Source organism: Phyllopteryx taeniolatus, chromosome 8 (assembly GCF_024500385.1).
Source record: "Phyllopteryx taeniolatus isolate TA_2022b chromosome 8, UOR_Ptae_1.2, whole genome shotgun sequence".
In the NCBI taxonomy this organism is placed as follows: Eukaryota; Metazoa; Chordata; class Actinopteri; order Syngnathiformes; family Syngnathidae; genus Phyllopteryx; species Phyllopteryx taeniolatus.
The window spans coordinates 31,456,567-31,479,927 of NC_084509.1; the positions used below are offsets into that span (position 1 = coordinate 31,456,567).

Genomic DNA, 23,361 nt, shown 5'->3' on the forward strand with positions numbered 1-23,361 from the left:
AATTCGAGGTAGTTCACTGCCGCCATCTAGTGGCGGTGGATGTAAAAAAGAAATTCTCCAAAAAATAATAATAAAAAAAAAAAAGTCTACAGCACTACCTGAAATACATAAATACGTATAACACATGAAAAATAACTGTAATCTTTAACATAAGGACATTATTGTAGTGTATTACATTTTAAAAAAATCATTTCACTTCTAAAAATGGTATTCTACTAAGAAAATAATGTACTTTTATTTCTTTACAAATAATTAGAACTGACTTACCATAGCTGAAATCTCTCAAAAAAATTGATTAAATATCTAGAAAATGGAAACCAATTATTGGCCAAGCATTCGCTTGGTAAACAGCCCAAGTTTGGATTGACACTGTCACAGAGCTATTAATAAAACAATGTTTATTATTGTGGCGTACAACTGCAATAATTATACAAAACGAAAAGCGTTTAGAATAGTTTGATCCACTTGTGTCTCAAAATAAGGGTAACATTAGTGTCCCTAATGTTGCGGCCTTGACTGTAAGTGAACAATTACAGTCAATTGATTTTATAAAAAAAAAAAAAAAAAAAAAGGCTCCTCAAAGATGTCAATGATTGATGATTCTTTTAACCTTTAAGATTTACTGTAGTAAATTTCCACATAAGTCGGAAAAAAAAAAACTCATTAAATAAAAGTACGGCTAAAATGTAACCATTTCAGCTATTTTGCGATAGTCTGGCGGCACTCGAACTCAAGACTCAATGTTTCTATTTTCACGAGTGAACATGGCAGCAGCCTTCTATGCTTCAGTCGCACATGATTTGACGATTTAATGGAGCAATCTATTGTTCAATTCTGACATTAAATAGCTGTTTGAACTGTTCTTGGCATCATGTAGAAAAGGTCGTCCGACTGTTGACACTACAGCAGACAAGAATGTGAAAATCTCGGGAAAGGAATCACGTCTTTGATGTTGTCCACTCCCAGAATGCATTGCAGATATCGCTCAAATCCCATTCCGAAGCCGCCGTGTGGGACGGAGCCAAAACGCCTCAAATCCAAATACCTGAAAATAAATCCGTGCGGCCATTTACATGAAAAAATACCTTTATCAACATCAAAAATAAATATACTGTACATAAATAGATGGGGTTTTTTTTTTTACCAGTTGTACTTGTCTTCTAATCCAATCCTGAGGAGGAAAAAAACATATTTTGACAGTTTGAAAGGGGGCGTATTATGGAAAAGCCCCTTTTAAATGCCTGGTGTACAAATAGCTGCGTCTGTGGAATGCCTGTCCAACCGTCAAGAGTTCAATTCAACAAAACCTCGCTCTCAAAAAGGAATCTTTTGTATTTCCACGCAGCTGTTACGTAACAGTTCATCGACATAATAACCGCAGCGAGTTTCGTCACCCGTGACATGATGTGCGCCTTGGCGCCGTAAGAAGTTGGGAAATATTGATTTCAGAATCAGAATCAGCTTTATTTGCCAAGTATTCTCCTCGACAAAATAAAGGGGACGCGAATACGCCTGCTTACTTCTCCAGGCGAGCCCTCAGCAGGTCCAGCCTCTCCTCTCTCAGCGAGCCCCCGTACACCTCGCCGACGCCGGGCACGAGAAGGTCCACGGCGGCCGCCTGCACACCAGAACGCCGCGTCACAACTTTTCATCGTCCCGCCGTGGGACGATTCTTGAACCCACCGTGTGCTCGGGATGGTCCCGGTTGTCTCTGGTGTAGAACGGCTTGAGCTGGTAGGGATAATCGACGACAAAGACCGGCCGCGTGCCGCAATGTTTCACCAGGTAGTTCTCGTGCTCCGTCTTAAGGTCGCAGCCCCACTGAGGAGAAAGGCGAGCGAGCGGGAGGTCGAGGCGGCGCTCGGGCCAGCCGAGGCGATAATACGCACGTTTGTGGGGAAGGCGAACGTTTGTGAGCTCCGCTTTAAGATGTTTATAGCCTCGCTGTAGGTCATCCTGAAAGGAGATAAGACTTCATTTTGCAAAAAAAAGATCAAGATCTCGCCGCAAACAGTTTTCACTTGCGAAAATAGCAAAGAAAAGATGAAGACAGGCTCACGTAAAATCAAGTGTCATACGAACCAGTATACCGTAAGTTCAATTTGCATTGATCATTTGTCTTTCCCAAAGACACAAATATGAGAAACATATCCATAGACCCTCCAATTGTTTATGATAGTGTATACGAGAGAGATGGAATCGTTAACAGTAACCCCCTACGTAATTGCCGTTCACAAATTCATCGGTTCTTTTTCTGTGGCACCGATCCCCAATTCGTCGCTGAAAAGATATGTGCCCGGCGATTGGCTGGCGCCCAGTCCAGGGTGTACCCCCGGAAGTCAGCTGCGATAGGCTAAGGCAAAACAGCGACCCCACAAAGAGGATAAGTGGAGTGCAGCTCAGTTTAGCCTGGGTTGTTGGAAGTGGAAGTTCCGATGTTGCGAGCTGACTTTGGGATGTTTGGGCGTCACAGTTTGCGGTATATTTGCACTTTCAACTATGACTACAGACAAGTCGAAGCATTTTTTTGCCGAGGCGTCAATTACACCTGCTAATCGTGACAGGACTCGGTCCCTCAACTGAACGACATTGACTCTAGAAAGATCCCAAATACTCCAAAAACAACTTACACGAGGAATCGCTCCTTCAGCGTGGCCTCCACGGTATCCTTGCAGCAAGTCGCGCATGCACAAGGAGAAGCGAGTCAGACGATTGGCCGGCCGGTTGCCGGGCGAGACAGGAGGAGTTCAACGAGTCGAGCGGCCTTGAGGGGGGCGGAGGGACTCACCCTGTGTCCCGGTCTCACGTGCTTATGAAACAAGTCCACGTCTTCAGCGCAGCGGTCCAACACGCGCTCGGTGATCCGTTTGAACATGTCCTCCATGACCTGAGGAGCGGCGGCACCATCAATCATTACAGTTGGACTTCCTAACCATGTTAACCAGGCAAATAAAAGATGATTCTGATTCTGATTCTGATTCTGAAGTACGAAGTGAACTGTAAAGACAGTGATACCTTGAGGCGAGAGTTGAATTAATTGTGAACGCGCTTGGAACTCAAAACACTTCTCACATCTCAAACCATCTTCTCCCGTTCGAATGTCTTAAAATGTCAGTAATCATTTCCAGCCAGCCGCCCCCCACTCCCCCCAAAAAATGGTTGTAATGAGGGGGGGGGGGAAGCACTTCATAATATTGTATTTCATAAAAAAATAATGATGTGGAATTCAAAATAACTCAACAATTTTTGTCACATTGCATGAATTGAATGGTACGGTGATGTAAATGAATTATTGACTATGGAAGAAATCCAATTGGCTCCTTCATAACGCATCCTCGAGGTGTGGGATCGGACGCGGTATCGTCCGATCTTCAAAATCAAGCGACCCGCCTGAAAAAGGTGACTGGGACATCCCTACATCCCTTTTGTTTCATTGACTTTACTGCATGATTCTATTGGCTTTACAGAACGCTGCTACAATGACAACACACCCAGTCCTATGGTGTGCCGAGGTTAACGAGCGTAAACATTGAGTGGCGTACCTCGGTGAGGTCCTCTACGGACCGGGTGAAGGCCAACTCCACCTCCACCATGAAAAACTCAGCCAGGTGGCGTCGGCTCTGGGAGTTCTCCGCGCGAAAGGCCGGCGCAAATGTGTAGACTCTAGAAAATGACCTGCAGGCATAATTACGGAGAGATAAACTTGAGTATGCGTCAATGTGTGTGTGTGTGTGTGTAGAGTCTCTTTCTTTGCCTTAAGGCACTGACTGCACAGTAATTCAGCTGAAGAAGATATTTATACAAAAAAAAAAAAAAAAAACCTAATCAAATTACATCTCACCCTGCCATGATCTCCAAGTGGAGCTGAGCAGACACGGTCAAGTAGGCCGGAATCGAGAAGTAGTTCTCGTCCTCGCTGCTCTGCTGACTGGAAGGCTGCAGAGAAATACATTCACCGGCCACTTCATTAGGTACAGCACCCCCATGACATACGAGTTTACTGTGCTGCCTTTGGAAATGACCGTGACGCACCTTAGCGGGTACCGTAACTCCTCGTGTGTAATGCGCATTTTCCCCCCCAAAAAATTGTCAAAAGTCAATAGTGCGCATTATACATAGGGATAGGGGCAAAAGGGAAAACAACTTTCACATTTTAGAAATGTATGCCGCCATCTAGTGGTTATGAAAAAGCTGTACACTTTCATTCCAAAATGCCACCGCCACCTACTGCTTATAAAAAAGGTGCAGCCTACACTTTCATTCCAATATGAGAGGTGGTACATATGACTGCATATATGTACAGTTATGCTCATAAGTTTACATACCCTGGCAGAATTTGTGGAATTCTTTTTTTTTAATGACTGATGAATGAACAACAACCATCATTCATTCTTATGTTATGTGTTATGATATGCTTGACCGTTTAATTTGAATACCATTCAAATAAAATTGTGTTTTGCCTGGTCCTTCATGTTTTCTTTAAGGAATTGGTACCCATCTTACAAATTCTGCCTGGGTAATCAAACACATGAGCACAACTGTGTGTTTTCTAATTTACTAAATAAAAGTAGGCCTGTGAATTTAAAAATAAGAGCAAGTAAATTAAAAAAAGGATTATGTGTTCAAATAAAGTGCTTAACTTCAGAATAAGTCTTTGAAAAAAAACAAACATAATACTTTATGTTTTGATCATATGGGTAGAAGCAAAATCATGCATTGTAAAACTGCACTGTACATAGGTAGAAGGGTTTTCCAGAATTTTGAGGTCAACTTTGGGGGTGCGTATTATACATGGGTGCGCATTATACACGGGAAATTACAGGTATGTTCTGGATGTTCTCGTGCATTTTTTTACACACCTGTGAATGAACGCCCCGTTAAGAGTGGTGTAACTCTGTAAATTACAGTGTATATTCAACTTAATTTTCTTCAAATTGAAGGATGTACGCCTTTAGGCCCAATGACTTAAATGACTTATTTAGCTACACGGGAGGACCAGCATTTGTCAATCAAACATGAGCTTTGTTCCTCTTGTTTCATTTTCCTCTGTCTCTCCTCTACTAACAACTTCAAAAATAGGTAGCATATTGTTCTTCTTCTCTCCCTCCTCTGCGGAATCGGACGACAACCTCATACGCGTTGAGACCACCAACAGGCCACCAGTGGAACAGCAGGCAGCGAGCGTAAAAAACTGTAAAAGTTTGGTAAAAAGATACAGAGGCAGCGCTGCAAGGGGGTTTTAATTTCACGACTGGTTGGATTTTCTTTCAGAGATATATTGTTTTAAATTCAATATGTTTATTTCTATTTTTTGGAATCAATAAAGGATATCATTTATGTAAAGGTAAAATAATGCCTATAGCTCTATTCTAAGGTTCCATAGTGTACCTACTGAGTATGCGGCAAGAACCTTGTCATGCACTCTCACCTCGATCTGAAAAAGCTCGCCCGCCCCCTCGCAGTCGTTGGAGGTGATGATCGGCGTGTGAATTTGCAGAAAGCCATTTTCCTGGAAAACAGGAAACAGCACAAGCGTGGGGTCTCGCTCGGCAAACCCTCCGCTGACTTGGCCTCACCTTGAAATACGAGTGAACGGCCGAAGTGGCCTCGCTGCGTATCCTCAGCAGGGAGCTGAAGGTGTTTGTTCTGCAGCGGAGGTGAGGGAACTGCCGGATGTACTCCAGCTTGTGGCGCTCTTTGATTTTCAACGGGAAATCCTGAAAATGAGAGCAAGGCATGACCGGTCGCTGTGAATTACATAAAAAAGGTCAGGGTCTAGTTTAGCTGTATGAAGGAATTTTGGGGCCACACTGAAAAGAAAAACAATGAGAAAATAAAGTCAGACTATGACAACGTTAAACTTGTATTTCCCAAGACAGAAAGTTGTCATAATATTAGAATAAAGTTGTATACATGAGAAAAAAAGGTTTTCCAGAATATATATATATATATAAATAAATTAAAATAATATATAAATATATATTTTAATAACATAAATAATTGTTTTACTTTGAAGTAGTAATATTTGAGAGAAAAATGTTGTATGCTTGTATTTTCAGGATAAAAAGTCAGATGTTTTTGTTTGTATAAAGTCATATGAAAATAAGATTTTATGAGTCAATATTATAAGGGTAAAGTTGTATCTTTGAGATTTAAAAAAAAAAAAAAGGAAAATTGTATTGTACTGTATTTTTGAGGAAAAAAATCATATTTGAGATTTTCAAAAATGTTGAGGTTAAAGTCATAATATTTTAAGAAAGACTGAAATTTTAAGTCATTCAAATATGTGACTTTAAAAAATATCCGACTTTCCATCCTGAAAATATACACCTGATTTCTTGAAAATGAATTTTTTTCTGGTAAATACATGACTTAATTCTTTAAAACTTGAATCTAACCTTTAGGTTATTTTTGTTCTTTTAAGGGTGGCCCTAATAGTCGTGGAGCGCACATATAAGAGCGTCCTCACCGACGAGTTACATTCTCCAACCACGCGAATGTGCTCCGCTGCCAGCTCCACGGGCTGTTTGGCGTGCAGACTTTGCTTCAGGACTCCTTGGACCTCAACGGCGCTCCCGAATGTCAGCAGGCTTTAAGTGGTGTAAAAAAAAAAAAAGATGAGTTTGACTCTGTTCGTAGTCATCAATAAATGAAAGTCCTTACGGGTCATTTAGCTGAGGACTGGCGACAATCTGCAGCGACTGCAGGCAGCTCCCATCGTTAACGTCCAGGAACAAATTTGCCTTCTGGGATCTGACGGAGCGAACCCATCCCTGCGAGACAACCACTTTGTGTTATTCACACACACACAACAAAATGGAGATCTACAACATGTTCGCATAAAAGTACTTGAAAAGTACTGCAAATGCAATGTAAAGCGTACTTACGCCGATTCTCCCACCGCGTGGAACCTATTCTCAACCATTCGCTGAAATAAAAAAAAGCTGCAGATGGTTTTTTTTTATTATTTATTTTATTTATTTATTTTTAAAGTGCTTTCAAAATACAGTTGAGTTGAGAAAAACTCACTTATTCGCCGTGGCTAATAGGAAAGTAGTAATGTTTTTGCTCTGCTAAGTGGCTGTCAAAAACCTCAAAGCTAATAAATGACATAGGCCTTATTGTTGCTTGACATTTGCTATTTTTATGAGTTATTAAAATAGTAATTATTATTATTATTTTATAGAGCACTTTTAAAGGGTAGTCAAAGATGCTTTATAAATAATAAAATGCTAAGATAAAAACATGAATAAATATGACAGCTAGCTGGACTATGATTTTTATTTTAAATTTAATAATTTGCCAGCCATTTATTTAAAAAAAAGTAGTGTTGTAAGATGAATTTTAAATGATATTTAAACTGTTTCAGTATCATATTCTGTGACATATTTAGTGATTAATCTATGATATAAAAGGAAACTGTACAAATTTAGGGGAGGAGTCAATTGCTCGCCGTGGGTCCCTCCCGATCACACCGAGAGGCGTTCAGGGGAAATGGGAAAATTGGAGACTAGCTCGACAAAACAGGCAGTGTGACTTAACACCTGATGTGAGCTCGTGAAACGATGTGTTATTGTACCTGTAGCCGAAAACGCAGGTGCAAAAATTCCTCACGATTAAGTTAGTCGCCACTCCCTTGAATCTGCAAAGCAACGTTCGGACACAAATGATTGTCAAACACATACAGGTAGGTGTTCAATATTACCTGCACTTGGACGTTTGCTTCCAAGTCAGCGCCTGAAAGTGCCTCAGAAACACGAAGCTTCCTCGGTGCCTTCTTGCAGAAATGCCTCAGAGTTTTGAACATTCGTCGGGACGCGGTAGCAACAGAAAGCCTTTGCGTCGCTGCCCGAAACATCTTCATAACATCACGAATGCTAAACCGCTAAATGCATACGTGGCGAAAATGTTTAAAGAAATAAATTATTGTCGATTTATGCATCAAACTGCTGGCTCCGCTTTCACTTGACATTCACGTTGGTTCATCTCGTCCCGTTCTATCACTTCCTGGTTGTGTCGCACACCATTGGTCCGATAGATGACGTGAGGACGAGTATCCAATCAGATTTCCTATGTCGCAATGGTGCTTTGGCCACTCATGGGAGTTGTAGTTTTCTTTTAAATGACCAAAACGCGCGACAGGTCTAACTGTTATTGCAGTGTTTTCCATATATTCATTCATTTGGACTAAAAGTCTATATCATCCACAAAAATATATATTAAAAAAAAAAAAGTTTTAAAACCTTTGGAGGCAAAATAATGTACTGTTTCATTATTTGTCACGGTGTGCTAAACTATGTTATTGATTTATTTGGAATCATATTTCTTAAATTTAGTGGTGGCTCATAATGGACCCTGAATGCGGCACTATATCAGCAAAAAAAAACAACAAAAAAACAATGTTAATATCACAGTAGTAAATATCAATAGTTAATATAGTTAACACACACACTTTTGACCCCCTGCCCCTATGTGTGCGATGTGCACCTTTGCTCAGCCACAAAAACCTTTTTCAGGAATAGAAAATTTCAATCAGCGCCTTAAATTAAGTCGGAGTTCTGTTAAGTCTGGGAATGATCCGAGTCAGCGGATTACTCCGAAAAGAGAAACTCGTGATTTGGACAAGATATCAAATGTTTAGTGACACCACACGCGTCCTGAAGCTTTTCTGACACACCTCTTATGCACTTTTCAACGACATAATTGAATGCAAATGATTTTGCCGATCCCAAAGCTTGTGGCTCGCGGACCACCGGGGGGTTCAGGGCCCCCAGTTTGAGGACCCCCACTCCATAGGAGAACAGAAACTATTTGGTCCGCCAGTGTGTGGTCCACTTTGCGCTCATTCACCACCCGCAGTGACACCGGGTGTACCCGCCGCGCCCGCCCTCGAGTGCCGTACATCAGGATGCCAGCTTTGTAATAAAAGGCGCCACGGACAATTATTCCCCTGGCCGGCTACGTCTGTCAGCCTCCCGGAGCCCGGCGGTCTGAGAGAGATGCAGAAGGCCGGGTCGGGTGTCTCGCCTCCATCCTGACGCATCATCAATCAAAGCTTAACGTGATGCATCGCTGGTATTAATGAGCGCCAGCTTGGAGACGCAGCAATTATGCATACGATTGCATCTTAATGAGCAAAGCGGAACAATTCTATTTGGTGATTCATTGACAAGAGAGTGGAACACTAACGGACGGCATTTGTCAAAAATGTCACTTTTTTTTCCCCATTTATTTATTTATTTTTTTCTGCAGGCATCCAACCAGATTTGGTCTTTTCGGTGGGTGGCTATCACCAAGTAAAAATAATAGAGAATAGAGTTGATATATTAGGAAAATAAATATTTTCCACAAAGAAGGTTGTAATAACGAGAATAAAGTCCATTTTTGCAGGATTTCTCCCCCCCTCCCTTTTCGTCACTAAAATAATGTTGGAATAGTCGTAATAGTCAGTTTTCAGCTTTACAAGAACTTCTTTTTCGAACAATCAAGTTTTTATATTTGCAACAAGAAGTTGTAATATTACCAGAATAAAGTTAAAATGTCACATTTATAAATATACAATTGAATGACAATATATACTGTTTAATTTCAAGGGGGAAAAAGTAATATATGATCTATAATAATATATTATACAGCATAGTAATGACAATACAGATTACTTAACTAGTAAAACTATGAAAGATCATTTTATGACAACAACATTTTCATATTGCAAATGATAAAAAGTCATAATACTACCAGAATAAAGTCCTCAGAGTATGACAAAAAAATAAATAAATCATAATATAAAATAATAGAGAAAAACAAATAGAATTTCCACCACAATAAAGTTCTAATATTGCGAGAAAAAAGATGTAATATTACCAGAATAAAATTGTAATATCATGTGGGGAAAAATTTAGGAAAATAAAGTTTGGAATATTGAAAAATAAATGCATAAGGTTACAACAATAAAGTTGATAAATATACAGTATGATTTTGCAACAATAACATTTTAATATTTCCAGGCAAAAAAAAAGTCATAATAAAACCAGAATGAAGTCATAATATTGAAAGATTTTTTGGAATATTTTGACAATACATTTTCAATATAGTGGGAATTGTTTTCAAATATTGCTCAAAAAGTTTTCATATTTTGAGAAAAATATGTATAAACCTATACAATGAGGTTTTATTATTGTGTATTGTATAAAATGTATAATTACCAGAAAAAAATATATACAAATTAAGTGCAATAAAGTTTTGCTATTGCACAAAAACAATGTAAAATTACCAGAATAGAGTCATAATATTCAGAGCATTCATTCATTCATCTTCCGTTCCGCTTATCCTGCAAAGGGTCGCGGGCGGGCGGGCGGGCCGGTGCCTATCCCAGCTATCTCCGGGCGAAAGGCGGGCAACACCCTTTTTACCTGGTCGCCAGCCAATCGCAGAAAGTTTGAATTTTTACAACAATAAATCTTACCAACCAACCAATTTGTTGGGTCCGGCGGGCATGTGGCCAAAGAAAACCAAAAGATCCATAAGGAATAAATAATGGAGAGAAAAAAACATTTAACAATATAATTTATTTTGAAAAAGAGACAATAATTATACAAATAATAAGTAATAACAAGGCTGTAGTAAAACTACATGCAAAAGTTTGAAAAATAGGTCCTTTTCTACTCCGAGTGATGTCATCTTTCCCGGGCTACACCGCATGGTGGCGCTGTAGCTCCACGTGCCCAAAAACACAACAACAGCACCAAACCCATCTCGCCCCTCTCCTACAGCAGATTGATTGATTTAGCCCTAGCTGCAGTTGCCGCCGATATATTATTCATTTATCGAGTGAAATGGAAACAAGCTGCTATTGTTGAGTTCTGCCTGCACTTCTGTCAAGAACAGCGCAGCCTTGTTCAGGTTCGCCTCCAAATATTCCGCATTTCCCCCAAACGGAGGCCGGCCATTGATTTCATGTAGCACGGCTCGTAAAGTGCCGATTCGGCCGTTATAGCCGTGCGATTTCAGGGACCGGCTCGTGTGACAGGCCACCGGACACGAGTCGAGCGGAACTAACAACCGCCGCGCTCTGCCCTCAAAGTCGCCGGGGACGGCTCGGACAACCCTTCTCAAAGTCTACTACGCCCTCTAGTGACATGTGATACAAAATCGCAGTTCAGTTGTATTTCACTTTCAAAAAGCAACCATTTTTTTTGACTTTAGTTTTACCCCGGCCGGGTGTGTCGGAACCTCATCTCAGTACATCCGAATGGTATCAAAAGCTTCATTCAGTGACGTAGATTATATCTTACAGCAAACGAAAACCCCGAATTCACCATCGCTAGAAACTACAATAGGACCTAACAAACAATCAGGAAACCCTGAAAATGATGGTTAATGTAGAAATTAGGCAGGAATTTGTGTTTAATCAATATACATCAATAAATTCCACCATATTGGAATGTGCTATCATTTAAAAGCAATCATGAAATCAAATGAATCTATTTCCCAATCCAGCGGTTGCCTCGACACGCGAGTTTAACGCGTCCCGTGACACGATGCTTTTCGGTACGTTAACTGACGGTGTTGTGCAGCGATGGGGTGCCGGTTCGGCCGGAGGACCGCCGCGGTTGACCACAGCCCGAAATTGCTCCGGAAATCAGCAAGTGCAAATGAGGCGTGAGTCCGCTCTCCTCCGCTGTCCTTAACACAACAAATGATACGTTTGGTTTCCCCCCGTCCCACGGATGACGCTCATGAATGATAAGTGAGTGAAAGCGTGCTCCGCTCCTCCTAGCCGAACATCACCGGCGCAAAAGCTATCTCGTTGGCCGCCACACACGGCTCAGACGCCGTAATTCAGATTTGGACACTCTTGGCACGGCCTCCTCTGTGGGCGACGTGCGCGCGTGTAAGTGTCATATCGCAAAGGTCACAGTGCTGCAATAAGTGCCGGGATACGGTAGTCCCCGCGGCATTTTTAACTGTTAGCGTCAAGGGCATCGTAAGAAGTCGGATGATGTTCGACTTCGTCTACACTACTACAGAGCACGAGTGAATATTTGCGGGCGGTTCGGGAGCATGCTGGTATACAACCGGATTTGTGACACAATTGGGGTAGGCGTCACGGCAACGTCGATAGAAAGAAAGAACAAAAACAAATCCTGGGATCGCTTCCCTTCAGATCAGAATCGGCATCTTCCGAATGTGGGTGCAATTCTGAGACGTAGCCGACATCTTTCGATGTGAGCGCGGCGAACCTGTTGACTGAAAACAAAGCAAACAAAATAAGCTTTGGCCCGGATTTCACACAAAGTACATTTGTGAATAAAGTCCGACAAAATGGTTATTATTTCAGGACAGATCTGGTTCTTGTGGCCCATTCAAGCTAATAAAGTGTGTCTACTTCATATTTCTTGACAAATTGATTTGTTATTTTCCTCTGGGCAGCGAATCGATCCCAAAATTGCAATTTTTCTTCACTTTTAACAAAACAATTCCCCACCAAATCCATTCCTAGCACAAATAGAACATTGACAACAGAATGTTGTTGAAACTATGCAGGGGAAATTGTGCATATGTAATAATATAATGAGGTGATTGACACTCCCGCTATATCACGTCATTTCTTTTTAAAAAAGTGACCTTTAATGTGTTTTGATAGTCTACGGTACTTATTGTAATGCCCTCGCATGTGGGAAAGGAGAGTCACAGTTGTCAGTCGAACGCTGGGAGAACCGAAAAACGCTCGCTCAGGAGCTGCTGTTGGTCACAGCTCACATCCAGACACCCACACGCAGCTACCTCACCAGGGTCCGCCTCTTAAAGGCGTATTCAGACGCAATAATACAAAACAGTATTTTCTGTACATTTGATGCTTGGAATTTGTTTTTCTTCAGAAACATTAACAATGTTTGAAGTCTAAAATATGATATGCCTTGACCCGATAAAAGTTCGGAAACACTAATCGATGCTGTCAAAAATCCAGAGTGATAGCTCGCGTACTAGCGAGGTTGATTGAAATGCGCTTATTAACGTGATCCACAGCGTGATGATCACCGTTGACTCATCCCGCGCACGTTTTGCCCTCGTTAATGTATCCGCTCTTGCGTTCCATCACGGCGACGTTGAAAAGGCTTAATTAGCGCGGCGCTCGCTGACACCTACTTTGTCATGGCTATGAAGTGCGACATGAAAAGCTGTCTGAAGACGTTAAGACGGATTCTTCCATTTATTCACCCGGGGGTGGGGTGACCTCGTAAAAACCTCAGATGCGCTGTCGATACGATTCACGTCAACGACCGAGGCGCCTATCGCTTGTTGGAGCCACGGGAAAACCCAAATAGAACACAAGTGACATTTGTGTGTTCACACCCGTTGAGGGGAGCGCGAGAAGCCCAGCTGAGGCTCTGGACGTCTCCCACGGTGGCCATGTCGAGCTATTTACTCGGAAAGCTCCACATACGATAACTCGGAGTGTCGTGGAATTATTCTACCACTTTTGTCTCATAACACTTTTCAACACACTTTTTCCTCATAATATGGCGATTTTATTTGGATACTATCGAAACTTTATTATCATCATATTTTTTCTCATCATGTTGCCACTTAAATCTTATGACAATTTTTTTTCTTTTTTTTAAATTGTAATACAATTGTCCTCGCTATCCATGGGGGATTGCAGACGAGCCCTGTCACGAATAGTTCAAAACTGATGCCCCCCCCCCCCAAGTTCTTTTCAAAATGTTTGCTTTTTTATTGAATTATAATCGCAATAATAGCAAAGACTATCAGTTCGACATACTGCACTTCCTTAACACCGATTATAACTTTCCTTTTAGCCAGGTGTCTGGCGCCATCGTGTGGCATTTTAGGGTGGTACAGAAAAAGCACAAAAATACACAAATAGCTGAGTTACTGAGTTAGTAGTAGATGAGGATAGGTTCAGAAAAAAGGACAAGAACTTTATTCTTGTAAGATTGCAACTTATACGACTTAACATTGTGACTTTGCATTCCTGAGCATCCTTGAGATTTTTGTCTGACCGTCCCAGTTCGGGCTGTTGCTATCAAATGTTTTTGGAAGCGACGATTCCATTGAGTACTGGAGTTATCGCTGCACCCCGCCCCCAAGAAAAAAAATAAAATAAAAAAGTTGTTTTTAAAAAAATATGATATATAAATAATATAATAATACAAATAAGATAAATAATAATATGAAATATGAAATTAAATAGAGGTTGAACATGATTTACAAATCATTGCATTGTGTCATCTAACAGCGTGGTTTTTGGCACTTCACTGGTTCAACACGTCTGCAATAAATTTCCATGCGGTAATTGGTAGCGGGCGGAGCAAATATGCTTTCATGAAAAAATGGTATTGCCTCGAGGCAGAAACCTTTGCGGTAGCTGAGTTAGCCGACTTTTTTTGAAAGCTGTTGTCCCAAAAGGGCTAACATGTGGCCATGTGGCCTAATGGAGAAGGCGTCTGACTTCGGATCAGAAGATTGAGGGTTCGAGTCCCTTCGTGGTCGATCATGTTTAGTTTCTGTATTGAGACTGGCAATAGTGTTGCGTTTGATACCATTTTGAGCACTGTTTCCAAATAGCTGAGCATAGTTTACAGTGACATTCTATTGCTTAAAACTGAACATATATTATAAACTTTGACCATAAAACACAATATTAACCATAAAAATAAATGGCTCAAAGATATTTTGCTTTCAGCACTGCAAAAACATTATTTGCTCGACACTCAAGGGACGTTTTGTTTCTATGTCCTCATTGTCAATTCCAGTAACTCCAGAAAATGGCCATGTGGCCTAATGCATAAGGCGTCTGACTTCGGATTGAGGGTTCGAGTCCCTCCATGGGCAAGGCTCTATAGCTTTGAAAATGACAATTTGCAATACATTAAGACTGTGCAATTACCTATGTGGCCTAATGGAGAAGGCGTCTGACTTCGGATCAGAAGATTGAGGGTTCGAGTCCCTTCATGGTCAAGGCTCTTTAGCTTCGGAAATGGGAAAAGATAAGCTCTTCTTCGACATACAGAGATCTTCACTCGCTGGGATGTTTTGTTTCTATGTCCTCATTGTCAATTTCAATGATTACAGTAAATGACTATGTGGCCTAATGGAGAAGGCGTCTGACTTCGGATCAGAAGATTGAGGGTTCGAGTCCCTTCGTGGTCGAGCATGTTTTGTTTCTGTATTGAGACTGGCAATTGCATTGTATTGTCCACTTATTTCTCTTTCCGTTGTCAATGAGGGGATTCTGATGGTACAATAAGCGGCCCTGTGGCCTAATGGACAAGGCGTCTGACTTCGGATCAGAAGATTGAGGGTTCGAGTCCCTTCATGGTCAAGGCTCTTTAGCTTCGGAAATGGGAAAACGTGCTCTTCAACACAAAGATCTTGACTCGCATGGGATTTTTTGTCGTGATTACAGCCGACTTTTTTTGAAAGCTGTTGTCCCAAAAGGGCTAACATGTGGCCATGTGGCCTAATGGATAAGGCGTCTGACTTCGCACAGAAGATTGAGGGTTCGAGTCCCTTCGTGGTCAAGCATGTTTAGTTTCTGTATTGAGACTGGCAATAGTGTTGTGTTTTTTAGTGGCATGGCTTATTTCTCTGTCCTGATTGTCAATGAGGGGATTCTGATGACACAATAAGTGGCCATGTGACCTAATGGAGAAGGCGTCTGACTTCGGATCAGAAGATTGAGGGTTCGAGTCCCTTCATGGTCAAGCTTGTTTAGTTTCTGTATTGACACTGGCAATAGTGTTGTGTTTTATAGTCGTGGCTTATTTCTCTTTCAAAGTTGTCAATGAGGGGGATCTGATGGTACAACAAGCGGCCATGTGGCCTAATGGATAAGGCGTCTGACTTCGGATCAGAAGACTGAGGGTTCGAGTCCCTTCATGGTCAAGGCTCTTTAGCTTCGGAAATGGGAAAAGATAACCTCTTCTTCGACATACGGAGATCTTCACTCGCTGGGATGTTTTGTTTCTACGTCCTCATTGTCAATTCCAATTATTACAGTAAATGACTATGTGGCCTAATGGAGAAGGTGTCTGACTTCGGCTCAGAAGATTGAGGGTTCAAGTCCCTTCATGGTCGAGCATGTTTAGTTTCTGTATTGAGACTGGAAATTCCATTGTTTTATACAGGCGGCTTATTTCTCTGTCCTGGTTGTCAATGAGGGGATTCTGATGGCACAATAAGTGGCCATGGGGCCTAATGGAGAAGGCGTCTGACTTCGGATCAGAAGATTGAGGGTTCGAATTCCTTCATGGTCGAGGCTCTTTAGCTTCGGAAATGGGAAAACGTGCTCTTCCACAACACAGAGATCTTCACTCGCATGGGATTTTTTTGTTCAGTGATTACAGTAAATGACTATGTGGCCTAATGGGGAAGGCGTCTGACTTCGGATCAGAAGATTGAGGGTTCGAGTCCCTTCATGGTCAAGCATGTTTAGTTTCTGTATTGACACTGGCAATAGTGTTGTGTTTTATAGTCGTGGCTTATTTCTCTTTCAAAGTTGTCAATGAGGGGGATCTGATGGTACAATAAGCGGCCATGTGGCCTAATGGACAAGGCGTCTGACTTCGGATCAGAAGATTGAGGGTTCGAGTCCCTTCATGGTCAAGGCTCTTTAGCTTCGGAAATGGGAAAACATAAGCTCTTCTTCGACATACAGAGATCTTCACTCACTGGGATGTTTTGTTTCTATGTCCTCATTGTCAATTTCAATGATTGCAGTAAACGATTATGTGGCCTAATGGAGAAGGCGTCTGACTTCGGATCAGAAGATTGTGGGTTCGAGTCCCTTCATGGTCAAGGCTCTTTAGCTTCGGAAATGGGAACAGATAACCTCTTCTTCGACATACAGAGATCTTTGAGTCCCTTCATGGTCAAGGGTCTTTAGCTTCGGAAATGGGAAAACGTGATCTTCAACACAGAGATCTTCACTCGCATGGGATTTTTTTGTCCAGTGATTACAGTAAATGACTATGTGGCCTAATGGGGAAGGCGTCTGACTTCGGATCAGAAGATTAAGGGTTCGAGTCCCTTCATGGTCAAGGCTCTTTAGCTTCGGAAATGGGAAAACATAAGCTCTTCTTCGACATACGGAGATCTTCACTCGCTGGGATGTTTTGTTTCTATGTCCTCATTGTCAATTTCAATGATTACAGCAAACGATTATGTGGCCTAATGGAGAAGGCGTCTGACTTCGGATCAGAAGATTGTGGGTTCGAGTCCCTTCATGGTCAAGGCTCTTTAGCTTCGGAAATGGGAACAGATAACCTCTTCTTTGACATACAGAGATCTTTGAGTCCCTTCATGGTCAAGGGTCTTTAGCTTCGGAAATGGGAAAACGTGATCTTCAACACAGAGATCTTCACTCGCATGGGATTTTTTTGTCCAGTGATTACAGTAAATGACTATGTGGCCTAATGGGGAAGGCGTCTGACTTCGGATCAGAAGATTGAGGGATCGAGTCCCTTCATGGGTGAGGGTCTTTAGCTTCGGAAATGGGAAAACGTGCTCTTCCACAACACAGAGATTGCACAATACAATTGCATTGTATTGTGTTTGTCCGCTTATTTCTCTGTCGTCGTTGTCAATGAGGGGATTCTGATGGTACAATAAGTGGCCATGTGGCCTAATGGAGAAGGCGTCTGACTTCGGATCAGAAGATTGAGGGTTCGAGTCCCTTCATGGTCGAGCATGTTTAGTTTCTGTATTGAGACTGGAAATTCCATTGTTTTATACAGGCGGCTTATTTCTCTGTCCTGGTTGTCAATGAGGGGATTCTGATGGCACAATAAGTGGCCATGGGGCCTAATGGAGAAGGCGTCTGACTTCGGATCAGAAGATTGAGGGTTCGAATTCCTTCATGGGTGAGGGTCTTTAGCTTCGGAAATGGGAAAACGTGCTCTTCCACAACACAGAGATCTTCACTCGCATGGGATTTTTTTGTTCAGTGATTACAGTAAATGACTATGTGGCCTAATGGGGAAGGCGTCTGACTTCGGATCAGTAGATTGAGGGTTCGAGTCCCTTCATGGTCAAGCATGTTTAGTTTCTGTATTGACACTGGCAATAGTGTTGTGTTTTATAGTCGTGGCTTATTTCTCTTTCAAAGTTGTCAATGAGGGGGATCTGATGGTACAATAAGCGGCCATGTGGCCTAATGGACAAGGCGTCTGACTTCGGATCAGAAGATTGAGGGTTCGAGTCCCTTCATGGTCAAGGCTCTTTAGCTTCGGAAATGGGAAAACATAAGCTCTTCTTCGACATACAGAGATCTTCACTCGCTGGGATGTTTTGTTTCTATGTCCTCATTGTCAATTTCAATGATTGCAGTAAACGATTATGTGGCCTAATGGAGAAGGCGTCTGACTTCGGATCAGAAGATTGTGGGTTCGAGTCCCTTCATGGTCAAGGCTCTTTAGCTTCGGAAATGGGAACAGATAACCTCTTCTTCGACATACAGAGATCTTTGAGTCTCTTCATGGTCAAGGGTCTTTAGCTTCGGAAATGGGAAAACGTGATCTTCAACACAGAGATCTTCACTCGCATGGGATTTTTTTGTCCAGTGATTACAGTAAATGACTATGTGGCCTAATGGGGAAGGCGTCTGACTTCGGATCAGAAGATTAAGGGTTCGAGTCCCTTCATGGTCAAGGCTCTTTAGCTTCGGAAATGGGAAAACATAAGCTCTTCTTCGACATACGGAGATCTTCACTCGCTGGGATGTTTTGTTTCTATGTCCTCATTGTCAATTTCAATGATTACAGCAAACGATTATGTGGCCTAATGGAGAAGGCGTCTGACTTCGGATCAGAAGATTGTGGGTTCGAGTCCCTTCATGGTCAAGGCTCTTTAGCTTCGGAAATGGGAACAGATAACCTCTTCTTTGACATACAGAGATCTTTGAGTCCCTTCATGGTCAAGGGTCTTTAGCTTCGGAAATGGGAAAACGTGATCTTCAACACAGAGATCTTCACTCGCATGGGATTTTTTTGTCCAGTGATTACAGTAAATGACTATGTGGCCTAATGGGGAAGGCGTCTGACTTCGGATCAGAAGATTGAGGGATCGAGTCCCTTCATGGGTGAGGGTCTTTAGCTTCGGAAATGGGAAAACGTGCTCTTCCACAACACAGAGATTGCACAATACAATTGCATTGTATTGTGTTTGTCCGCTTATTTCTCTGTCGTCGTTGTCAATGAGGGGATTCTGATGGTACAATAAGTGGCCATGTGGCCTAATGGAGAAGGCGTCTGACTTCGGATCAGAAGATTGAGGGTTCGAGTCCCTTCATGGTCAAGCATGTTTAGTTTCTGTATTGACACTGGCAATAGTGTTGTGTTTTATAGTCGTGGCTTATTTCTCTTTCAAAGTTGTCAATGAGGGGGATCTGATGGTACACTAAGCGGCCATGTGGCCTAATGGACAAGGCGTCTGACTTCGGATCAGAAGATTGAGGGTTCGAGTCCCTTCATGGTCAAGGTCTTTAGCTTCGGAAATGGGAACAGATAACCTCTTCTTCGACATACGGACATCTTCACTCGCTGGGATGTTTTGTTTCTACGTCCTCATTGTCAATTTCAATGATTACAGTAAATGACTATGTGGCTTAATGGAGAAGGCGTCTGTCTTCGGATCAGAAGATTGAGGGTTCGAGTCCCTTCATGGTTGAGCATGTTTAGTTTCTGTATTGAGACTGGAAATTCCATTGTTTTATACAGGCGGCTTATTTCTCTGTCATGGTTGTCAATGAGGGGATTCTGATGGTACAATAAGTGGCCATGTGGCCTAATGGAGAAGGCGTCTGACTTCGGATCAGAAGATTGAGGGTTTGAGTCCCATGGTCAAGGGATGTTTTGTTTCTACGTCCTCATTGTCAATTTCAATGATTAAAGTAAATGACTATGTGGCCTAATGGACAAGGCGTCTGACTTCGGATCAGAAGATTGAGGGTTCGAGTCCCTTCATGGTCAAGGTCTTTAGCTTCGGAAATGGGAACAGATAACCTCTTCTTCGACATACGGAGATCTTCACTCGCTGGGATGTTTGTTTCTACGTCCTCATTGTCAATTCCAATGATTACAGTAAATGACTATGTGGCCTAATGGAGAAGGCGTCTGACTTCGGATCAGAAGATTGAGGGTTCGAGTCCCTTCATGGTCGAGCATGTTTAGTTTCTGTATTGAGACTGGAAATTCCATTGTTTTATACAGGCGGCTTATTTCTCTGTCCTGGTTGTCAATGAGGGGATTCTGATGGCACAATAAGTGGCCATGGGGCCTAATGGAGAAGGCGTCTGACTTCGGATCAGAAGATTGAGGGTTCGAATTCCTTCATGGGTGAGGGTCTTTAGCTTCGGAAATGGGAAAACGTGCTCTTCCACAACACAGAGATCTTCACTCGCATGGGATTTTTTTGTTCAGTGATTACAGTAAATGACTATGTGGCCTAATGGGGAAGGCGTCTGACTTCGGATCAGTAGATTGAGGGTTCGAGTCCCTTCATGGTCAAGCATGTTTAGTTTCTGTATTGACACTGGCAATAGTGTTGTGTTTTATAGTCGTGGCTTATTTCTCTTTCAAAGTTGTCAATGAGGGGGATCTGATGGTACAATAAGCGGCCATGTGGCCTAATGGACAAGGCGTCTGACTTCGGATCAGAAGATTGAGGGTTCGAGTCCCTTCATGGTCAAGGCTCTTTAGCTTCGGAAATGGGAAAAGATAACCTCTTCTTCGACATACGGAGATCTTCACTCGCTGGGATGTTTTGTTTCTACGTCCTCATTGTCAATTTCAATGATTACAGTAAATGACTATGTGGCCTAATGGAGAAGGCGTCTGACTTCGGATCAGAAGATTAAGGGTTCGAGTCCCTTCGTGGTCGAGCATGTTTAGTTTCTGTATTGAGAATGGCAATTGCATTGTATTGTGTTTGTCCGCTTATTTCTCTTTCCGTTGTCAATGAGGGGATTCTGATGGTACAATAAGTGGCCATGTGGCCTAATGGATAAGGCGTCTGACTTCGGATCAGAAGATTGAGGGTTGGAGTCCCTTCATGGTCGAGCATGTTTAGTTTCTGTATTGAGACTGGCAATAGTGTTGTGTTTTATAGTTGTGGCTTATTTCTCTTTCAAAGTTGTCAATGAGGGGGATCTGATGGTACAATAAGCGGCCATGTGGCCTAATGGACAAGGCGTCTGACTTCGCATCATCTTAGTACATGCAACATTTTAGTATTATGTTCTCTTCCACCCAGGTTGAATCCTGTTTCCAAAAGCCTTGAATGCAGGCTCTTGCGTAAGATATGTTGTCATTCTATTGCTTGTATTAAGTTCAAACTGAAGAGAAAACCAGAAACTTTACTCCGAAACACGTTAAGCATAAAAATGGCTGATTTGATTTCAGCACTGCATGAACATACACAGCTCTTCCTCGACATACGAAGATCTTCATAGGGTTGAATGCCGTTTCCACAAGTATCAGTATTCGGATCAGAAGACTGAGGGTTCGAGTCCCTTCATGGTCGAGCATGTTTCGTTTCTGTATTGAGACTGGCAATAGTATTGTCTTCTGGCTTATTTATATGTCCTCGTTGTCAATGAGGGGATTCTGATAGTACAATAAGCGGCCATGTGGCCTAATGGAGAAGGCGTCTGACTTCGGATCAGAAGATTAAGGGTTCGAGTCCCTTCATGGTCAAGCATGTTTCGTTTCTCTATTGAGAATGGCAATTGCATTGTATTGTGTCCGCTTATTTCTCTTTCCGTTGTCAATGAGGGGATTCTGATGGTACAATAAGCGGCCATGTGGCCTAATGGACAAGGCGTCTGACTTCGGATCAGAAGATTGTGGGTTCGAGTCCCTTCATGGTCAAGGCTCTTTAGCTTCGGAAATGGGAAAAGATAACCTCTTCTTCGACAAACGGAGATCTTCACTCGCTGGGATGTTTGTTTCTACGTCCTCATTGTCAATTCCAATGATTACAGTAAATGACTATGTGGCCTAATGGAGAAGGCGTCTGACTTCGGATCAGAAGATTGAGGGTTCGAGTCCCTTCATGGTCGAGCATGTTTAGTTTCTGTATTGAGACTGGAAATTCCATTGTTTTATACAGGCGGCTTATTTCTCTGTCCTGGTTGTCAATGAGGGGATTCTGATGGCACAATAAGTGGCCATGGGGCCTAATGGAGAAGGCGTCTGACTTCGGATCAGAAGATTGAGGGTTCGAATTCCTTCATGGTCGAGGCTCTTTAGCTTCGGAAATGGGAAAACGTGCTCTTCCACAACACAGAGATCTTCACTCGCATGGGATTATTTTGTTCAGTGATTACAGTAAATGACTATGTGGCCTAATGGGGAAGGCGTCTGACTTCGGATCAGTAGATTGAGGGTTCGAGTCCCTTCATGGTCAAGCATGTTTAGTTTCTGTATTGACACTGGCAATAGTGTTGTGTTTTATAGTCGTGGCTTATTTCTCTTTCAAAGTTGTCAATGAGGGGGATCTGATGGTACAATAAGCGGCCATGTGGCCTAATGGACAAGGCGTCGGACTTCGGATCAGAAGATTGAGGGTTCGAGTCCCTTCATGGTCAAGGCTCTTTAGCTTCGGAAATGGGAAAAGATAAGCTCTTCTTCGACATACGGAGATCTTCACTCGCTGGGATGTTTTGTTTCTACGTCCTCATTGTCAATTTCAATGACTACAGTAAATGACTATGTGGCCTAATGGAGAAGGCGTCTGACTTCGGATCAGAAGATTGAGGGTTCGAGTCCCTTCGTGGTCGAGCATGTTTTGTTTCTGTATTGAGAATGGCAATTGCATTGTATTGTCCGGTTATTTCTCTTTCCGTTGTCAATGAGGGGATTCTGATGGTACAATAAGCGGCCATGTGGCCTAATGGACAAGGCGTCTGACTTCGTATCAGAAGATTGAGGGTTCGAGTCCCTTCGTGGTCGAGCATGTTTTGTTTCTGTATTGAGACTGGCAATAGTATTGTTTTATACAGGCGGCTTATTTCTCTGTCATGGTTGTTAATGAGGGGATTCTGATGGTACAAAAAGTGGCCATGTGGCCTAATGGATAAGGCGTCTGACTTCGGATCAGAAGATTGAGGGTTCGAGTCCCTTCATGGTCAAGGCTCTTTAGCTTCGGAAATGGGAAAAGATAAGCTCTTCTTCGACATACGGAGATCTTCACTTGCTGGGATGTTTTGTTTCTATGTCCTCATTGTCAATTTCAATGATTACAGTAAATGACTATGTGGCCTAATGGAGAAGGCGTCTGACTTCGGATCAGAAGATTAAGGGTTCGAGTCCCTTCGTGGTCGAGCATGTTTTGTTT

The 23,361-nt window shown here is 42.2% G+C and overlaps 1 protein-coding gene and 35 non-coding genes across 36 annotated transcripts; 35 read left to right on the forward strand and 1 right to left on the reverse strand.

The window, feature by feature from the left end:
* Positions 1-381: 381 nt before the first annotated feature.
* nars2 (asparaginyl-tRNA synthetase 2, mitochondrial) lies at positions 382-8,015 on the reverse strand. Its single transcript, XM_061783361.1, has 14 exons — positions 7,706-8,015; positions 6,664-6,773; positions 6,470-6,590; positions 5,577-5,717; positions 5,429-5,509; positions 3,842-3,936; positions 3,543-3,675; positions 2,789-2,887; positions 2,631-2,668; positions 1,890-1,956; positions 1,684-1,821; positions 1,521-1,618; positions 1,145-1,171; positions 382-1,045 (listed from the first exon to the last, which is right to left on the reverse strand). The coding sequence occupies exons 1-14, from the start codon at positions 7,862-7,864 to the stop codon at positions 901-903; spliced, it is 1,452 nt and encodes a 483-aa protein (XP_061639345.1). The 5' UTR covers positions 7,865-8,015; the 3' UTR covers positions 382-900.
* Positions 8,016-14,444: 6,429 nt separating this feature from the next.
* On the forward strand, positions 14,445-14,517 carry trnar-ucg (transfer RNA arginine (anticodon UCG)). Its single transcript has one exon. It is a non-coding gene; the product is annotated as a tRNA-Arg (tRNA).
* A 395-nt stretch (positions 14,518-14,912) lies between these two features.
* On the forward strand, positions 14,913-14,985 carry trnar-ucg (transfer RNA arginine (anticodon UCG)). Its single transcript has one exon. It is a non-coding gene; the product is annotated as a tRNA-Arg (tRNA).
* A 119-nt stretch (positions 14,986-15,104) lies between these two features.
* On the forward strand, positions 15,105-15,177 carry trnar-ucg (transfer RNA arginine (anticodon UCG)). Its single transcript has one exon. It is a non-coding gene; the product is annotated as a tRNA-Arg (tRNA).
* A 99-nt stretch (positions 15,178-15,276) lies between these two features.
* trnar-ucg (transfer RNA arginine (anticodon UCG)) lies at positions 15,277-15,349 on the forward strand. The gene has a single exon. It is a non-coding gene; the product is annotated as a tRNA-Arg (tRNA).
* A 309-nt stretch (positions 15,350-15,658) lies between these two features.
* Positions 15,659-15,731, forward strand: trnar-ucg (transfer RNA arginine (anticodon UCG)). The gene has a single exon. It is a non-coding gene; the product is annotated as a tRNA-Arg (tRNA).
* A 108-nt stretch (positions 15,732-15,839) lies between these two features.
* trnar-ucg (transfer RNA arginine (anticodon UCG)) lies at positions 15,840-15,912 on the forward strand. Its single transcript has one exon. It is a non-coding gene; the product is annotated as a tRNA-Arg (tRNA).
* Positions 15,913-16,031: 119 nt separating this feature from the next.
* On the forward strand, positions 16,032-16,104 carry trnar-ucg (transfer RNA arginine (anticodon UCG)). Its single transcript has one exon. It is a non-coding gene; the product is annotated as a tRNA-Arg (tRNA).
* Positions 16,105-16,378: 274 nt separating this feature from the next.
* Positions 16,379-16,451, forward strand: trnar-ucg (transfer RNA arginine (anticodon UCG)). The gene has a single exon. It is a non-coding gene; the product is annotated as a tRNA-Arg (tRNA).
* A 108-nt stretch (positions 16,452-16,559) lies between these two features.
* On the forward strand, positions 16,560-16,632 carry trnar-ucg (transfer RNA arginine (anticodon UCG)). The gene has a single exon. It is a non-coding gene; the product is annotated as a tRNA-Arg (tRNA).
* Positions 16,633-16,751: 119 nt separating this feature from the next.
* trnar-ucg (transfer RNA arginine (anticodon UCG)) lies at positions 16,752-16,824 on the forward strand. The gene has a single exon. It is a non-coding gene; the product is annotated as a tRNA-Arg (tRNA).
* Positions 16,825-16,993: 169 nt separating this feature from the next.
* Positions 16,994-17,066, forward strand: trnar-ucg (transfer RNA arginine (anticodon UCG)). The gene has a single exon. It is a non-coding gene; the product is annotated as a tRNA-Arg (tRNA).
* A 119-nt stretch (positions 17,067-17,185) lies between these two features.
* trnar-ucg (transfer RNA arginine (anticodon UCG)) lies at positions 17,186-17,258 on the forward strand. Its single transcript has one exon. It is a non-coding gene; the product is annotated as a tRNA-Arg (tRNA).
* Positions 17,259-17,639: 381 nt separating this feature from the next.
* Positions 17,640-17,712, forward strand: trnar-ucg (transfer RNA arginine (anticodon UCG)). Its single transcript has one exon. It is a non-coding gene; the product is annotated as a tRNA-Arg (tRNA).
* Positions 17,713-17,986: 274 nt separating this feature from the next.
* On the forward strand, positions 17,987-18,059 carry trnar-ucg (transfer RNA arginine (anticodon UCG)). Its single transcript has one exon. It is a non-coding gene; the product is annotated as a tRNA-Arg (tRNA).
* A 108-nt stretch (positions 18,060-18,167) lies between these two features.
* On the forward strand, positions 18,168-18,240 carry trnar-ucg (transfer RNA arginine (anticodon UCG)). Its single transcript has one exon. It is a non-coding gene; the product is annotated as a tRNA-Arg (tRNA).
* Positions 18,241-18,359: 119 nt separating this feature from the next.
* Positions 18,360-18,432, forward strand: trnar-ucg (transfer RNA arginine (anticodon UCG)). The gene has a single exon. It is a non-coding gene; the product is annotated as a tRNA-Arg (tRNA).
* Positions 18,433-18,601: 169 nt separating this feature from the next.
* Positions 18,602-18,674, forward strand: trnar-ucg (transfer RNA arginine (anticodon UCG)). Its single transcript has one exon. It is a non-coding gene; the product is annotated as a tRNA-Arg (tRNA).
* Positions 18,675-18,793: 119 nt separating this feature from the next.
* On the forward strand, positions 18,794-18,866 carry trnar-ucg (transfer RNA arginine (anticodon UCG)). The gene has a single exon. It is a non-coding gene; the product is annotated as a tRNA-Arg (tRNA).
* Positions 18,867-19,247: 381 nt separating this feature from the next.
* Positions 19,248-19,320, forward strand: trnar-ucg (transfer RNA arginine (anticodon UCG)). Its single transcript has one exon. It is a non-coding gene; the product is annotated as a tRNA-Arg (tRNA).
* A 108-nt stretch (positions 19,321-19,428) lies between these two features.
* trnar-ucg (transfer RNA arginine (anticodon UCG)) lies at positions 19,429-19,501 on the forward strand. Its single transcript has one exon. It is a non-coding gene; the product is annotated as a tRNA-Arg (tRNA).
* Positions 19,502-19,921: 420 nt separating this feature from the next.
* trnar-ucg (transfer RNA arginine (anticodon UCG)) lies at positions 19,922-19,994 on the forward strand. Its single transcript has one exon. It is a non-coding gene; the product is annotated as a tRNA-Arg (tRNA).
* A 117-nt stretch (positions 19,995-20,111) lies between these two features.
* trnar-ucg (transfer RNA arginine (anticodon UCG)) lies at positions 20,112-20,184 on the forward strand. Its single transcript has one exon. It is a non-coding gene; the product is annotated as a tRNA-Arg (tRNA).
* Positions 20,185-20,458: 274 nt separating this feature from the next.
* Positions 20,459-20,531, forward strand: trnar-ucg (transfer RNA arginine (anticodon UCG)). The gene has a single exon. It is a non-coding gene; the product is annotated as a tRNA-Arg (tRNA).
* Positions 20,532-20,639: 108 nt separating this feature from the next.
* trnar-ucg (transfer RNA arginine (anticodon UCG)) lies at positions 20,640-20,712 on the forward strand. The gene has a single exon. It is a non-coding gene; the product is annotated as a tRNA-Arg (tRNA).
* Positions 20,713-20,831: 119 nt separating this feature from the next.
* Positions 20,832-20,904, forward strand: trnar-ucg (transfer RNA arginine (anticodon UCG)). The gene has a single exon. It is a non-coding gene; the product is annotated as a tRNA-Arg (tRNA).
* Positions 20,905-21,009: 105 nt separating this feature from the next.
* On the forward strand, positions 21,010-21,082 carry trnar-ucg (transfer RNA arginine (anticodon UCG)). Its single transcript has one exon. It is a non-coding gene; the product is annotated as a tRNA-Arg (tRNA).
* A 564-nt stretch (positions 21,083-21,646) lies between these two features.
* On the forward strand, positions 21,647-21,719 carry trnar-ucg (transfer RNA arginine (anticodon UCG)). Its single transcript has one exon. It is a non-coding gene; the product is annotated as a tRNA-Arg (tRNA).
* A 101-nt stretch (positions 21,720-21,820) lies between these two features.
* trnar-ucg (transfer RNA arginine (anticodon UCG)) lies at positions 21,821-21,893 on the forward strand. The gene has a single exon. It is a non-coding gene; the product is annotated as a tRNA-Arg (tRNA).
* A 118-nt stretch (positions 21,894-22,011) lies between these two features.
* Positions 22,012-22,084, forward strand: trnar-ucg (transfer RNA arginine (anticodon UCG)). The gene has a single exon. It is a non-coding gene; the product is annotated as a tRNA-Arg (tRNA).
* Positions 22,085-22,358: 274 nt separating this feature from the next.
* On the forward strand, positions 22,359-22,431 carry trnar-ucg (transfer RNA arginine (anticodon UCG)). The gene has a single exon. It is a non-coding gene; the product is annotated as a tRNA-Arg (tRNA).
* Positions 22,432-22,539: 108 nt separating this feature from the next.
* trnar-ucg (transfer RNA arginine (anticodon UCG)) lies at positions 22,540-22,612 on the forward strand. The gene has a single exon. It is a non-coding gene; the product is annotated as a tRNA-Arg (tRNA).
* Positions 22,613-22,731: 119 nt separating this feature from the next.
* Positions 22,732-22,804, forward strand: trnar-ucg (transfer RNA arginine (anticodon UCG)). Its single transcript has one exon. It is a non-coding gene; the product is annotated as a tRNA-Arg (tRNA).
* A 99-nt stretch (positions 22,805-22,903) lies between these two features.
* trnar-ucg (transfer RNA arginine (anticodon UCG)) lies at positions 22,904-22,976 on the forward strand. The gene has a single exon. It is a non-coding gene; the product is annotated as a tRNA-Arg (tRNA).
* Positions 22,977-23,082: 106 nt separating this feature from the next.
* trnar-ucg (transfer RNA arginine (anticodon UCG)) lies at positions 23,083-23,155 on the forward strand. Its single transcript has one exon. It is a non-coding gene; the product is annotated as a tRNA-Arg (tRNA).
* A 119-nt stretch (positions 23,156-23,274) lies between these two features.
* Positions 23,275-23,347, forward strand: trnar-ucg (transfer RNA arginine (anticodon UCG)). Its single transcript has one exon. It is a non-coding gene; the product is annotated as a tRNA-Arg (tRNA).
* Positions 23,348-23,361: the final 14 nt, after the last annotated feature.

What these genes read in the sequence shown, in the direction of transcription:
- nars2 (XM_061783361.1), bottom strand. Translation starts at nt 7,864, where the DNA reads ATGAAGATGTTTCGGGCAGCGACGCAAAGGCTTTCTGTTGCTACCGCG. An exon ending in GGGACCATCCCGAGCACACG is followed by an intron (nt 1,619 to 1,683) that starts GTGGGTTCAAGA and finishes TCTGGTGTGCAG; the next exon opens with GCGGCCGCCGTGGACCTTCT. An exon ending in TTAGAAGACAAGTACAACTG is followed by an intron (nt 1,046 to 1,144) that starts GTAAAAAAAAAA and finishes ATTTATTTTCAG; the next exon opens with GTATTTGGATTTGAGGCGTT.